Source organism: Lutra lutra, chromosome 7 (assembly GCF_902655055.1).
Source record: "Lutra lutra chromosome 7, mLutLut1.2, whole genome shotgun sequence".
Taxonomy (NCBI): domain Eukaryota; kingdom Metazoa; phylum Chordata; class Mammalia; order Carnivora; family Mustelidae; genus Lutra; species Lutra lutra.
In genome coordinates, this window is record NC_062284.1 from 61,710,060 (window position 1) to 61,724,256 (window position 14,197).

Genomic DNA, 14,197 nt, shown 5'->3' on the forward strand with positions numbered 1-14,197 from the left:
AGTACTGAATTGCCCAACTGTCCCACGTGGTCCTGGATCCCACATTTAAAGGTTTTTAGTTCAGACCAAAAAAAGATCTTACCAGATAAGGAATAGCCAGACCCTTAAAATTCTCCACCAAGAAGCCGAGCACTCGGTCCCGTGGCAGAGACTCCACCTCTGGAAGGTCTTCGGTAAAGATCTGTGGGAACAAACCGGGGTTCCAGAAGCAGAACCATCTGACTGCAGTGCTGCCAACCACACATGCACACACGGACACAGTGGAGGCTCAAGTGGACTTCTGAAGGGGGAAGGGTCTACCAGATGGCACCTGTGTGCCATCTCGTGTGACACACTAGGTCGAAGGCGCTGGTCTACCGACGTCTGTGGAAGTCTCTCTCCTCTACATTACACCATTGTCTCCTATTTCCCAGGTTACTCCTCTGAATGCCAGAGAAACTGCATGAATCCTCCCCGCACCTCCAGCCACCACTGCCTAAGTAGAATTAGGACCCAGTGTGGTACTAGATAAATCCAAGAGATCCCTGTGACCTACCTTCAGGCCATCCTCTGGGAAGTCTCGCAGCACCCATACAGAGTAGGAAAAAATCAAATGCAGGTTTTCTGTGCCTAGAGGGAAAAGATTGGTTGGCAGGTGAGGCCCAACCTGACCAGAGGACTGCAAAGGCAGGTGCAAAGGTTGCCCCTGAATTTACTTTCCAGGAGAGATGGTTCTGTCCAAACACCAGTCACTCAGGGGATACTTGCCCCTACTGGGCCGGTTACATGCTAAAGGGCTGTCATCATTCCACCACGGGGGGCAGGGGACTCTAACCTCAAGTGGAGAAACAAAGCTGGGTGAGCACAAGGGAGGGAGAGTCCTAACCCACCAGAATCAGAAATGGAGGGAGATCAGGTCCATTTGAACACAATCCTTTCCCCCTTCCCTTTCAAAAGTTGGCCTCACCAAGATGCTGCAGATACTGCACTGTCCTCTCATGGCCTTTCAGAGGCGAGTTTGCTTTCTTGGACTGGTCTACCAGCACCTGCAGAGCTGGCCAGGAAGCCCCCGCCCAACAAAAAAGTCATTAGCCTCTTCCAGGAAATACATGCCCACGGGAAAGTCCTCGTACTTCGGTGGGTTTCCCCTCTCCACAGACCACCCTCCCAGAGCTGAGCCCCTACTCCAGCCACCTTTCTCGTGGAGCCCCTTCTTCTCATACAGGATGATCAGCTCGCTGTACTTGTGCGCCTTCTTCAGCACGTGCTCGCTCTCCTCGATGTGGCAGTGGTTGTTCTCCAGGCGGAGCAGAGGGGCCACCAGGGCCACGTTCGTCTGCAGAGGAAGCACGACTTCTGTGGCAACCGTGTTGTGAAGGGACACCCCCACCCCCTACCCAGCCCAGGCCTGCTTCAGGCTGGAAGGCCATGGATGGAACACAAGCCAGAGAAGGCCAACTGCCCTTTTCTAGGACTACAGGGAATGGGGGGGAAGAAAACACTGTTCCTGTTCACCCGGTAGCATCAACCCGTCTTACCAGAGAAGACCAGCCCACTGCAAATTCCGGGGCAATTATCTTGCCTTAACCTTTTAATTTCCAGAAGCTCAGAGGTGTCAGGTCAAGGCTGGGTGATTGCCATCATCCAAGATGTCACTCTTATTGATGGCAGGTCCCCCAAAGTAGCCCTTTCCCAGCTTCTGGGGACCAGAGCCTTGTGGGTAGCGAGCGCCTGGAGAACTCACATGGAGGTAGCACTTGAGCAGGGTGGTGTCAATGATCTGCAACAGCTTCTTCTTGGATTTGATGGTGGGCGTGCCTTCCATAAGCGGGGAGGTGCTGGACTGGTGATCAGAGTCGTTCAGCTTCTTTACCAACTGGCTTCGTTTCTGCCAAGGCCCAAAGATGTGGGGTTAAGGCCAGGACTCAATCATCCTTATCACCTGGGCCACCACGTAATTCCAAATACTGCCAACACAGCACATGCCTATCCACCCTGATCTCACATTAGCACATCATTTTTCTTGGGGATCAAAACAGATGAATGCCAAATTGCCACAGATCCAGTAACAATTACTTATCAGGTAGTTACTACATCCCAGGCACTATGTCAAGAACTTTACGTCATCTTACTGTAAACCTACAACAAATGCAGACATTACTGTCATCCCCGTTTTACAAATGAAGAAGATAAGGCACAGATACTACATCTCTCAGAAGCAGCTGAGGCAAGTTTCAAATTAAGGTCTAATTCCAAACCCGATGTTCTTTTGTTTATTTATTTATTTTTTAAAGATTCCATTTATTTATTTGACAGAGAGAGAGGGAGAGAGAGAGAGAGTGCACATAAGCAGAGGGAGAAGGAGAAGCAGGCTCCCTGCTGAGCAAGGAGCCCGATATGGGACTCGCAGGACCCTGGGATCATGACCTGAGCCCAAGACAGCTGCTTAACCAACTGAGCCACCCAGGTGCCTCCCCATGTTCTTTTATTAAAAACAAAACAAAACAAAACAAAAAACCCAACAACTGTCTTGAGGTATAAGTAACATACAATAAAATGTACCCTTTTAAAGCATGAAATCCATTTTGACACATATGTACATGCATGTAACCATGACCCCCATCAAGGAACAGAATGTTTCCTATCACCCAGGAAGTTCCCTTGGACTCTTCTCAAAGAATCCCACCCACCTCTGACACCACAGATCTGATTTCTATCACTAGAGATCAGTTTTTACCTATCCTAGAACTTCATATAAATAGAATCATCCAGTCTGTACTATACAGTGTCTGGCAATGCCCTCTGTTTTGTATGCTCTACCATCTCTCTGGCACAGGACTAGTTTCAGCTAACCTCAGACATTCCAAATGGCAGCGGAGAGGTCCAGGGAAAACATGTGCTCGAAGTCCTAAAGCAAAGAAAGACACAGGCAATAGAGGGCTTTCCTCAGTGCCATAGGCTTAGGAGACATTCTCCCCCTGGAATGTTTCTCACGTGGTACAGACAGAGGCATGTCTGTGTACTTCCCGCCATCTGCCAGCCATAGCTGGGTACCACTGGAGCACAATGTCAAGGAAGTGCCGAGGCTATGTGTGCCTGACCAGACCTGTGGGACCTTCACCAACCCCAAAGCAGGTGACAGGTAGCCGGCCTACAATTTCCCAGCAGTATTTCTCAGTGTCTGCCCAGGGGACGCCTTACAGAGGTCTTCAGAACACTTACAGGGAAAAAATTTACTAAGTTCTCTGACTCTGGGTAAGTGCCCAGGGAATATGTAATAGCCCAGTGTGACAAAAGTTTGGAGTGAACAGTCTTTAACGGAGACATTAGTTTTATTATTCACTTGAGAATTTCACTTATCTCTCCATAATGGTAAACTGTAAAAGAAAACTTACATCTAAATACTCCCTCTAAAAAAAAAAACAAACCATGTTATAGAAGAGTATTTATTGACAGGGAAAGGCTTTCTCAATATACAGCTAAGTTTTTAAAAAGTAAGCTAGAGAACTTTAGTTTGATATCCATTGGCAACAGTAACCCCATAAATAAATTTTATTTTTATTTTTTTAAAGATTTATTTATTTGAGAGCGAGATCAAGAGATCGCATGCACGTGAGCAGGGGGAGGGGCAAAGGGAGAGGGGGAAAAAGAATCCTCCAACAGACTCCCTGCTGAGTGCAGAGCCTAACGCAGGGCTCAAATCAGGACCCCAAGATCATGACCTGAGCTGAAATCAAGAATCATCATCTTGATTTCATCAGCCCACCCAGGGGCCCCAATAAATTTTTAAAAAACTGAATTCATGAATACATACCCAAGCATGCCACAGAGACATTATGGGTTTGGTTCCAGAACACTTCAATAAAGCAAGTATAGCAATAAAGCTAGCCAAATTCATTTCTTGGTTTCACAGTGCATACAAAAGTTATGCTTACACAGTATGGTAGTATTATATCTAATGAAATAATGTATATACCTTAATTTAAGAATGCCTTATTGTTAAAAAATGCCAACCATCATTGAGCTTTCAGTGAGTTGTAATCTTTTTGCTGGTGGAGGGTCCTGACTCAATGTTGGTGACTCAGGGCTGGGGTGGCTGTGGCAATTTCTTAAAATAAGACAACAATGAAGTATGCCACATCAACAGACTCTTCCTTTTATGAATGATTTCTCTGTAGCATGTGATGCTGATAGCATTTTACCCATGGAACTTCTTTCAAAACTGGAGTCAATCCTCTCAGTAAAGCTGCCACTGCTTTACTAACTATTTTAAGGAGTATTCTAAATCCTTTGTTGTCATTTCAACAGTTTGGCCAGGAGTAGATTCCATCTCAAGAAACCACTTCCTTTGCTCATCTGTAAGAAGCAACTCCTCATCCATGAGTTTTTCATGAGCTGGCACCAAGTCACTCACATCTTCAGGCTCCACTTCTCATCGAGTTCTCTTGCTATTCTCACTGCATCCCAGTTACTTCTTTCACTGAGGTCTTGAGCCCCTCAAAGACATCCTTGAGGGCTGGAATCAACTTCTTCCAAATTCCTGTTCATGTTGATATTCTGACCTCTTCCTATGAATCATGAGTGTTCTTAATAGGATGTAGAATAATGAATCCTTTCCAGATTTTTCATTTATTTTTTTTTAATTTACTTTCCCCAGGTATGGAGGAATCATTATCTATAGCTGCTAGAGGCTTGTGAAATGTATTTCATAAAGAAGACTTGAAAGTTAAAAGTATTTCTTGATCCATGGGCTGCAGTAAAGATGCTGTGTTAGTATGAAAACAACATTAATCTTACTGTACATCTCCATCAGAGCCCGTGGGTGACCACGTGCATTGCCAGTGAGCAGTCATATTTTGAAAGGAATCTTTTTTTCTGAGCTGCAGGTCTCAACAGGGGGCTTAAAATGTTCAGTAAACTATGTTATGAACAGGCGTGCTGTCATCTGGGCTTTGTTGTTCCATTTACCGAGCACTGGCAGGGCAGGCGTGTAGCATCATTCTTAAGGGCCCTAGAATTTTCGAAATGGTCAAAGAGCATTGCTCCAACTTTAAGTCACCAGCGGCATTAGCCCCTAAGAAGAGTCAGCCTGTCCTTAAAAGCTTTGAACCCACACATGGACTTCCCCTCTCTGGCTATGAAAGTCCTAGTTGGCATTTCCTTCCAATAGAAGGCTGCTTCATCTATACTGAAGACCTGTTGTTGAGTGGAGCCACGTTCATGAACAATCTCACCGAGATCTCCTGGAGAACTTGCTGCAGCTTCTCCATCAGCACTTAGCACTTCACCTTGTACTTTACGTCACAAAGATGCCTCCTTCTTAAACCTCATGAACCAACCTCTGCTAGCTTCCAACTTTTCCTCTGCAGCTTCCTCACCCATCTCAGCCTTCACAGATTTGAAGAGAGTTAGGGCCTTGCTCTGGATTAGGCTTTGGGGAAAGGGAATGTTGTGGCTGGTTTGATTTCTATCCAAACCAGTAAAACTGTCTCCAAATCAGCAATAGGCTGTTTTGCTTTGCTTTCTTATTCATGTTCACTGCTGTAGCAGTTTTAATTTCCTTCAAGAATTTTTCCTTTGCCGAGGGGGCCTGGGTGGCTCATTGGGTTAAAGGCTCTGCCTTCAGCTCAGGTCATGATCCCAGGGTCCTGGGATCAAGCCCCACATCGGGCTCTCTGCTCAGCATGGAGCCTGCTTCACCCTCTCTCTCTCTGCCTGCCTCTCTGCCTACTTGTGATCTCTATCAAATAAATAAATAAAATCTTAAAAAAAAAAAGAATTTTTCCTTTGCATTCACAACTTGGCACAAGAGGTCTAGATTTTGGCCTATCCTGGCTTTTGACATGTCTTCCTCGCTAAGTTTAATAATCTTTACTTTTTATTTAAAGTGAGAAACAGGGGCACCTGTGTGGCTCAGTGGGTTAAGCCTCTGACTTCAGCTCAGGTCATGATCCCAGGGTCCTGGGATCAAGCCCCGAATCGGGCTCTCTGCTCAGTGGGAAGCCTGCCTCCCCCTCTCTCTCTGTCTGCCTCTCTGCCTACCTGTGATCTCTCTCTCTGTCAAATAAGTGAATAAAATCTTAAAAAAAAAAAAGTGAGAAACAGCGATTCTTCCTTTTACTTGAAACACTTAGAAGCCATTGTAGGGTTATTAACAGACTTAATTTCAGTATTATTGTGTCTCAGGGAGTAGGGAAACCCAAAGAGCAGGCGAGGCAGGGGAACAGCCAGCTGGTAAAGTAGTCAGAACACAGACATTTTATTAAATTTGCTATCTTATATGGGAACAGCTGGTGGCATCTCAAAACAATTACAATAGTGACATCAAAGATCACAGATCACAAAAATAAATTCATTAATTATGAAAAAGCTTGAAATGATGTGAGAATTACCAAAACGTGACAAAGACACCAAGTAAGTAAATGCTGTTGGGAAAATGATTCCAAAAGACTTGCTCACTTCAATTTGTTTAAAAAAAAAAAAAAAAAAAAAGCAGCATCTGTGAAGCACAATAAAGGAGGTATGCCTCCAAAGGTCTAGAAGGACAAACTATAATGTTGGTTACTTTTCTCTGGGTTATAGGGTTACAGGAGATTTATTTACTTTTTTTTTTTTTTTTTTTTTTTACACTTTTGCTATATACTTTTTTGTGTTTGCCCGGTTTCCTGCATAGAGCATGTATTTTCCCACAAGTATGTATGTTCCAAAAGAGTGTTTCAAAAAACTGATTATTTTCTATCCACTAAAATTTCTTCTTCTGAGTTCCTAGGAGAGCGTCATGTAAATTTGCCAGAAATCAGGTACATTTCCTGCTATCAAGATTTAGCATCAAAGCTCAGTGGTATAACTGAGTAGGGAGCTGAAGGAGAAAGAAATGCGCCCAGCCAGCCGTAACTTCTAAGGCATTCATTTACAGAATGCCTGTGGAATCGGAGAAGGCCCACCCTTCTCTGCCATAGAAAAGCAGGCACCGGAACTCCCAGGTGAACTCTTCCACACAGCCCTGTACCATACCTACCTGTGTCAGGTAGTCAATCAGAGCTAAGTGTGCCTTCTCCAACTCAGCCCCCGAGAGCCCAGGCAGCGGGTTAGGGTACTGCAGCTGCTTCCTGTAGTCTGTGGGCAGCAGGTCCGGGTACAGGCCCATCACATGGGTAGGATCTACATGGAAGGGAAACACGATTCCCCAGCAATTTAAGGATCAAATAAAACAAGACCATTATAACAGCAAAATAAGTTCCATACTAATTTTTTTAAAGATCTTTTTTATTTTTTAAGTAATCTCTATACCGAACACGAGGCTCAAACTCACAACTCCGAGATCAAGGGTCACATATTCTATCAACTCAGCCAGGTAGGCACCCTCAGACTCATTTTTTTAATTAAATGACTCCACGTTCATAAAGAGTCAATGAGCTCTACACTTCTACAATTTGAGCACTAATAACATGTGTATTTCTCTAAACCATCACAAAAATGGTTTGACTCTACATTCCAAGGCATACACACATACACATATCCAGAATTGGAATGGAAAATTCATGAATTCTCTAAAAGTGGAGAAGAAAAAATTCCCCAAGGAAAAACTGCTAAGACATTAAAGTTGAATAATCAATAGCCTAAAAATAAAAGGATTGTATATAAAGAAAAGAATATTACTAAAACAAATTACTATTACTAAAACAAAGCCAGACAATAGTCTAGGGCATATATATTTGCTGGATACATGGCAAGAAGCTAATAAATTAATTATATAAAATGTAAGTTGGAAAAAAAAAAAGGGATTTCATATGATAAAGAGGCAAAAGACATAAACAACTGACAAGAAAATAATATAAGTGGGAAAACGTTCTGCTACATTAAGAATCAGAGCAGTACATTAAAGAGTAACATCTGTAGAAAAATGTTTATATGATACTACCCAGAGCTTGCTATATTATGAAACTGAATCACTCTTACAATGCCAAGGCAAAAAATACTGCTACTTCAATAAGGAGAAAAGCACTTGGGCCCACCAATCCCACTTCTAGGAGTTTACCCTAAGGAAACAGTCTAAAAGATGGGAGGGGGAAGACACATCCGAATGAGCAGGTCACATAAGGAACATTATTTGTAACAATGCAGTTCTGGAAACAATGTGGAATTCCTTCAGTAGCAGAACTATAGTCTACGTCAACTAAGAGGCAGTAATGCAATCAATACAAATTTTAATAATGAAGGGCACACAGCAACATGGAAAAACACTAATAATTTTAAGTAACAAAAACTATAAAAATGAATACTGTTATAATTACACTGAGATGTACACATGTGGGAAAAGCTTGGATGAAAAAGACACAAAACTAGAGTCAAGGCTAGATCTAGAGTAAGGTTTTTTTTCCTTTAACACTTTAATGTTACATCCTAACATGATTTTCATTCAAATTAAAAAAAAAAAAAAAGTTGGGGGGCCAGGAGAAGGCCATGTCCTTCTCCTAGAAGGAGCTGAGCTCCAGACAAGCAGACCAGAAGAGAAATGCTACCCAGCCTTGCCTTGAAGCCTCCAGAACGCACATCATCCCCAAGAAACTGGTGTCTGACTACAGTATTTCTGCCAAGCCAGGAAGATTGTGTTCCTCAAAACCTGAGATAATGTGAAAGAGACACTCCTGAGAAATGGCAACCGAATGAGGTAGTTGGCAATTCCGCGTGGCTCCCTTACAGAAGCGCTGTCTGAGGAACACAGATAACTCCTGGGGACCCGGAGCGCATCCGCTGCCCTTTGGCGGCTTCCCGCACCACGGTGCGTGTCTACAGACAAGGCTCTAATCACATCGCTCTACTTAAAACCTTGTGATGTCACCTGAAGCCTACAATACAAAGTCCAAATTCCCTGGCAGCATTCAAGGTCCTCTAGGATTCAGACCCAACATCTCTTTCCCATGCGATCTATCAAGCACCACCATCATCACACTGGGCTGTGGCTTACAGACCCTCAGCCACCACTGGGTGTCTCCTTCCGCCCACCTTCCTTTACACTCTGCTTTTTCTTCTATCTTCCAGAGCCCGGTCACTGCCTCTTGAGACTCCTGACTTAATTCTCCACAATCCTGGAGACATTTATTCCCATGATTCACTGAGTGGTTTTACATGTAAGCACCTTGTGGACAAACAACATGTCCTATTTTATCCTCGAAGCCCGGGATCAAAGATACAGCTGCCACTGCCATCGCTTATCTGATTTGCCTGTGGGGCGATGTTCACTGAGTCCAGGATTATGCTGCACATTGAATTCTCAGTAAGAGAGACAGGCAATTCACAATGGGATTATATTCCTTATGCAGAACAAAGGATACAGATCGACTCTTCTCTAGCCACATGGATCTGGCTGCTCCTGGAAGAGACTAGGCAGTATTCCAACCTCATCACCTTGCCACTGGCCATTCCTTCTACCTGCACTGCACCTGCCCAGACAACTGCCCGGTTCATTAAATAGCCTCCTTTAGGCCCTAACTTCTCAGAGATGCCTTCCCTATTTTATCTTAAATTATAATCCTAATACCTATCTTCAGTACTCCTTATCTCCATTTCCCTGCTTTACTTTTCTTAGAGCTTACCACGTCCCAATATATTATAAATTTGCTCATTTATTTGGCTGTCTGCCCCGTCTCCAACAGAATATACGCCCCACTACTTGATACCCAGGAATAGTCTCCAACTAGCCATGGTAGAAGCTTGATAAAATTTTTATTGACTAAGTAAGTAATGAATATAGTATCTGAACAAATACAATAGTCTAAGGCTCAATTTCAAGATCTAAATATGGGTTTCAAGAAATATAAAAACTGGGGTGCCTGGGTGGCTCAGTGAGGTAAGCATCTGCCTTGGGCTCAGGTCATTATCCCAGGGTCCTGGGATGTAACCCCTGCATCAGGCTCTCTGCTCAGTGGGGAGTCTGCTTCTCCCTTTCCCTCTGTGCTCTCTGTGTGCTCTGTAGTCTCTCCAGTAAATACAATCTTAAAAAGAAAAAAAAAAGTGGTGTTGATTTGTATGCAAATTTGCCCAGCTTGGGGCGCCTGGGTGGCTCAGTGGATTGGGCCGCTGCCTTCGGCTCAGGTCATGATCTCAGTGTCCTGGGATCGAGCCCCGCATCAGGCTCTTTGCTCAGCGGGGAGCCTGCTTCTCTCTCTCTCTCTGCCTGACTCTCTGCCTACTTGTGATCTCTCTCTCTCTCTGTCAAATAAATAAAATCTTTAAAAAAAAAAAAAATTTGCCCAGCTTGTTAATGTTTTAAAGTGACCAGGCAAGGTTCCTCAGTAACTATACAGGGGACCTAAAGAAAAGAACTGAAAGAGGAGTGGCTGGTTTAGCAGCTTCAAAACCCACTATACTTTCTATTAAGTTAAACCACCTGGAAAAGCTGAGAGTAAAAATAAAGCAAAGATGTTCCTCCATATTCATTTTTGGTAGCGGGTCTCATAAAGAAGTCTATACCCAGGATCAGACTTTTTATTTTGATGAAACTGGTTTCTATTGGAAGCAAATATATTCTCAAAGATTTGTATCTCAAAGGAGAAAGCATCGCCCCGGGGTTCAGGACTGCAAAGCACAGCCTGTGCTGAGTACCAACAGTAGTGGGAATTGAGTGTTAGTAGGATTGCTATTGTTTTCATTAGTGATCCACTTACAAAGCTGCCTATGTCTGGAGTGGTCTGCCCCAACCTCACTCTTCCAATAAGCTGTTATTTCCCATGAGGATTAATTATAGAATAGAAGGTTTTTGCAGGACTACCTTCAATCAAGGCCTCATATCAAAAATGCCTGCACCTTGATATATGTACATAGAGTGCCCTGGGTGCCATGTAATGAATATTCAAGCCACTGGAAAGAGATCTAGCCTCTCTACTGTAAATAAAGAAAGGGATACTGGAAGTCTGTTTATGGATGAGACCAGGTGCACAAGATGCGGACTGTAAATACATAACACTGTGGCCACCCACAGGATCTTGTGAGGCACGATGATCAAGAGATAAGCAGAAACTTTCCCTGATCTCAGATGTCTAGTACTATCTCTTCTGTCCTTTCCAGGTTCCCCTCCCTCCATGAATTCCAACCAAGGCCAAACTCATGTGTTACCTGTGCCAAGTTTAGCAAAGACTTGCATGGACTCATCAAAACGCTTCTGGCAGAAGAGGTAGAAGGCATACAAGTTCTTGATGTGATGGATCTGCTGCTGCTTTTCGCTGTCGGAATCATCTTTCATTTCCTAGTGAGAGGGCAGAATAGGTAAGAGCTCACTCACTCAACAAATATTTATTCAGTATATACTACGTATCAGACAACATCTTAGGAGATCTGCATGCCCAAGTTTACAAGACAAACCACATGGCACCTGCCCTCATAGACTTGTCCCGACATTCTAACCACAAGATTGAGAAGAAACTATGCAATTAAAATGCAACAGGGTTTCTACAAAATACCTCGGCAGTCCTCCTGAAAAAAACTGTCAAGGTCATGAAAAATAACAGAAGAATGAGAAACTGTCATAGATCAGAGGACACTAAGGACACACAACAATTAAATACAATGTAATTTCGGGATTTGAAACTGGAACAGAAAAGGGGCATTAATGGAAAAAACGGTGAAATCTGAATAAAGTCTAGAGTTCACTTTACAAACATGAAAAAGTCAAAACTAAAATAGGGTGAGCGAGGACAGAAGCAATTGGGAGAGGTACCCAATCTAGTCTGAGCGGTGAGTGCGAGAAGGAAGCAAGAGGAATACAGCCTGGGGTGTAAGGCCAAGCTGGAATTAACCAGGGGAGTCCAGAACAGATGGAAGGGAAAAGGACATCACACGTGCAAGGAGCTAAGGTGAAAGAGGGAACATGGCGTGCTCAAGGAATGAAGGGGATTTAATGTTGCTGGCACAGCTGGGAAAGGTCCAGTTCATAGTAAGAGCTAAATTAATGCAGCTATTTATTATCTTTGTTTCTTCCATAACCTTTATTCCCCTTAAATTCTTTTAAACCACTCTTTACTACATTGAATTTCTTCCTTCAAAATGTCTTTCCAGTTTTCCCTTAGACCACAATCAACACATGGTCGCATCCAGTCTAAGTCCTCTTGGTGCTTTGCAGGCTTTCAGAATCCAGCACAGCCTCCTTCTCTAGCTTATTCCCAGACACTCAAGCATTACCCTCCACTCCAGTTAGGATGGACTCCATGCCATTTCTACACTTGTTTTCACTTCTTTAGCTTCTTCACGCTCTTAATGCTCCCTGTTTCCCTACCTGATCCTGATCTCACCTATTCAGAAAGGGACCAACAGTGGGATGTCTTGTCCAGCCCACAGGGAACTGTCCTCTGGCTAAAATTTGCCTCCACATTTTGTCAATGGCGAAGTTTAATATGTACTTGCCGTCTGAAAATTTCATGTATATTCCCAACTGTTGCATTCCCACCAATAGTTCACAAGGGTTCCTTTTTCTCCACATGCTCGCCAACACTTGTTGTTCCTTGTGTTTTTTATTTTAGCCATTCTGACAGGTGTGAGGTGATGTCTCACTATGGTTTTTGGTTTGTGATTCCCTGACGATGAGTGATATTGAGCAGTTTTTCATGTGTCTGTTGGCCATCTGTATGTCTTCTTTGGAGAAATGTCTGTTCATGCCTTTTGCCTGTTTTGTAGTTGGATTCTTTATTTTTTTGGATGCTGAGTTGTGTAAGTTCTTTATGTATTTTGGACACTAAACCTTCACTGAATATGTCATTTGTAAATATCTTCTCCCATTCAGTCACAGATTGTCTTTTAGTTTTGTTGGTGGTTTCCTTTGCTGTGCAGAAGCTTTTTATTTTGATGTAGTCCCAATACTTTATTTTTGTGTTTGTTTCCCTTGCCTGAGAAAAATGTTGTTATGGCCCGTATCAGAGATTTTACTGCCTGTGTTCTCTTCTATTATTTTTATGGTTTCCAAGTCTCACATTTAGGTCTTTAATCTATTTTGAGTTTATTTTTGTGTGGTGTAATAAAGTGATCCAGTTTCATTCTTTTGCTTATTACTGTGCAGTTTCCCCAATACCATTTGTTGAAGAGACTGTTTTTTACTCATTGCATATTCTTGCCTCCTTTGTCACAGATTAATTGGCCATCTGATCCTGGGTTTATTTCTGGCAGCTCTATTTTGCTTCATTGATCTATGTGTCTATTTTTGTGCTCGTACCATACTGGGTTTTTTTTTTTCCCCATACTGTTTTATCACAGCTTTCCAGTGTATCTTGAAATCTGGCATTGTGATACCTCCCCTCCAGCTTTGTTTTTCTTTCTCAAGATTGTTTTGGCTACTTAGGGTCTTTTGTGGGTTACATACAAATTTTAGCACTGTTCTAGTTTAGTGAAAAATGCCACAGGCATTTTGATAGGGACTACATTGAATTCATAAATTGTTTGTATGGACATTTTAACAATATTAATTCTTCCATTTGTGAGCATGGAATATCTTTCCATTTGTGTCATCTTCAATTTCTTTCAACGGTGTTTTCAGAGTACAGGTCTTTCACCTCCTTGGGTAAGTTTATTCCTAGGTATTTTATTCTTCTTGGTGCAATTGTAAATGGGATTGTTTTCTTAATTTCTCTTTCCCCTATTTCTTTGTTAGGGTATAGAAATGTCACAGATTTCTGTATTTTGTATTCTGCAACTTTACTGAATTGGTTTACACTTCTAGCAGTTTTCTAGTGGAGTCTTTCAGGTTTCTCTCTATAGAGTATCATCTCATCTGCAAATAACGAAAGTTTAACTTCTTCCTTGCTGTTCTGGATGTTTTTATTTCTTTTTGTTGTCTGACTGCTGTGGCTAGGACTTCCAGTACTATGCTGAATAAAAGTGGTGGAGTGGACATCCTTGTCTTATTTCTGACCTTAGGGGAAAGGTTCTCAGTTTTCCCCAGTTAGGATGATATTTGCTATGGGTTTTTCATATATGGCCTCTATTATGTTGAGGTATGTTGCCTCTAAACCTACTTTGTTGAGGTTTTTTGTTCTCTGTTTAATCATGAATGGATGTTTTACTTTGTCAAACGCTTTTTTCTGTGCCTAATGAAATGATCATCCTGGTTCTTATCCTTTCTCTTATTGGTGGGATATATCACCTGATTGATTTGCAAATACTGAACCGCCCTTGCAACCCAGGAAGGAATCCCACCTGATTATGGTTAATGTTTTTTTTTAATGTACTGCTG

The 14,197-nt window shown here is 42.6% G+C and overlaps 1 protein-coding gene across 1 annotated transcript in view; it reads right to left on the bottom strand.

Annotated features, from left to right (window-relative positions):
- The window catches only part of VPS39 (VPS39 subunit of HOPS complex), a 46,434-nt gene that overhangs the window by 7,024 nt on the left and 25,213 nt on the right, over positions 1-14,197 (bottom strand). Inside the window, exons 11-17 of the mRNA XM_047737462.1 lie at positions 11,095-11,224; positions 6,998-7,140; positions 1,724-1,867; positions 1,174-1,315; positions 947-1,033; positions 536-609; positions 83-181 (exon numbers count right to left, since the gene is read on the bottom strand). Of these exons, the coding sequence (XP_047593418.1) occupies positions 83-181; positions 536-609; positions 947-1,033; positions 1,174-1,315; positions 1,724-1,867; positions 6,998-7,140; positions 11,095-11,224 (819 nt within the window). The remainder of the gene's footprint in view (positions 1-82; positions 182-535; positions 610-946; positions 1,034-1,173; positions 1,316-1,723; positions 1,868-6,997; positions 7,141-11,094; positions 11,225-14,197) is intronic.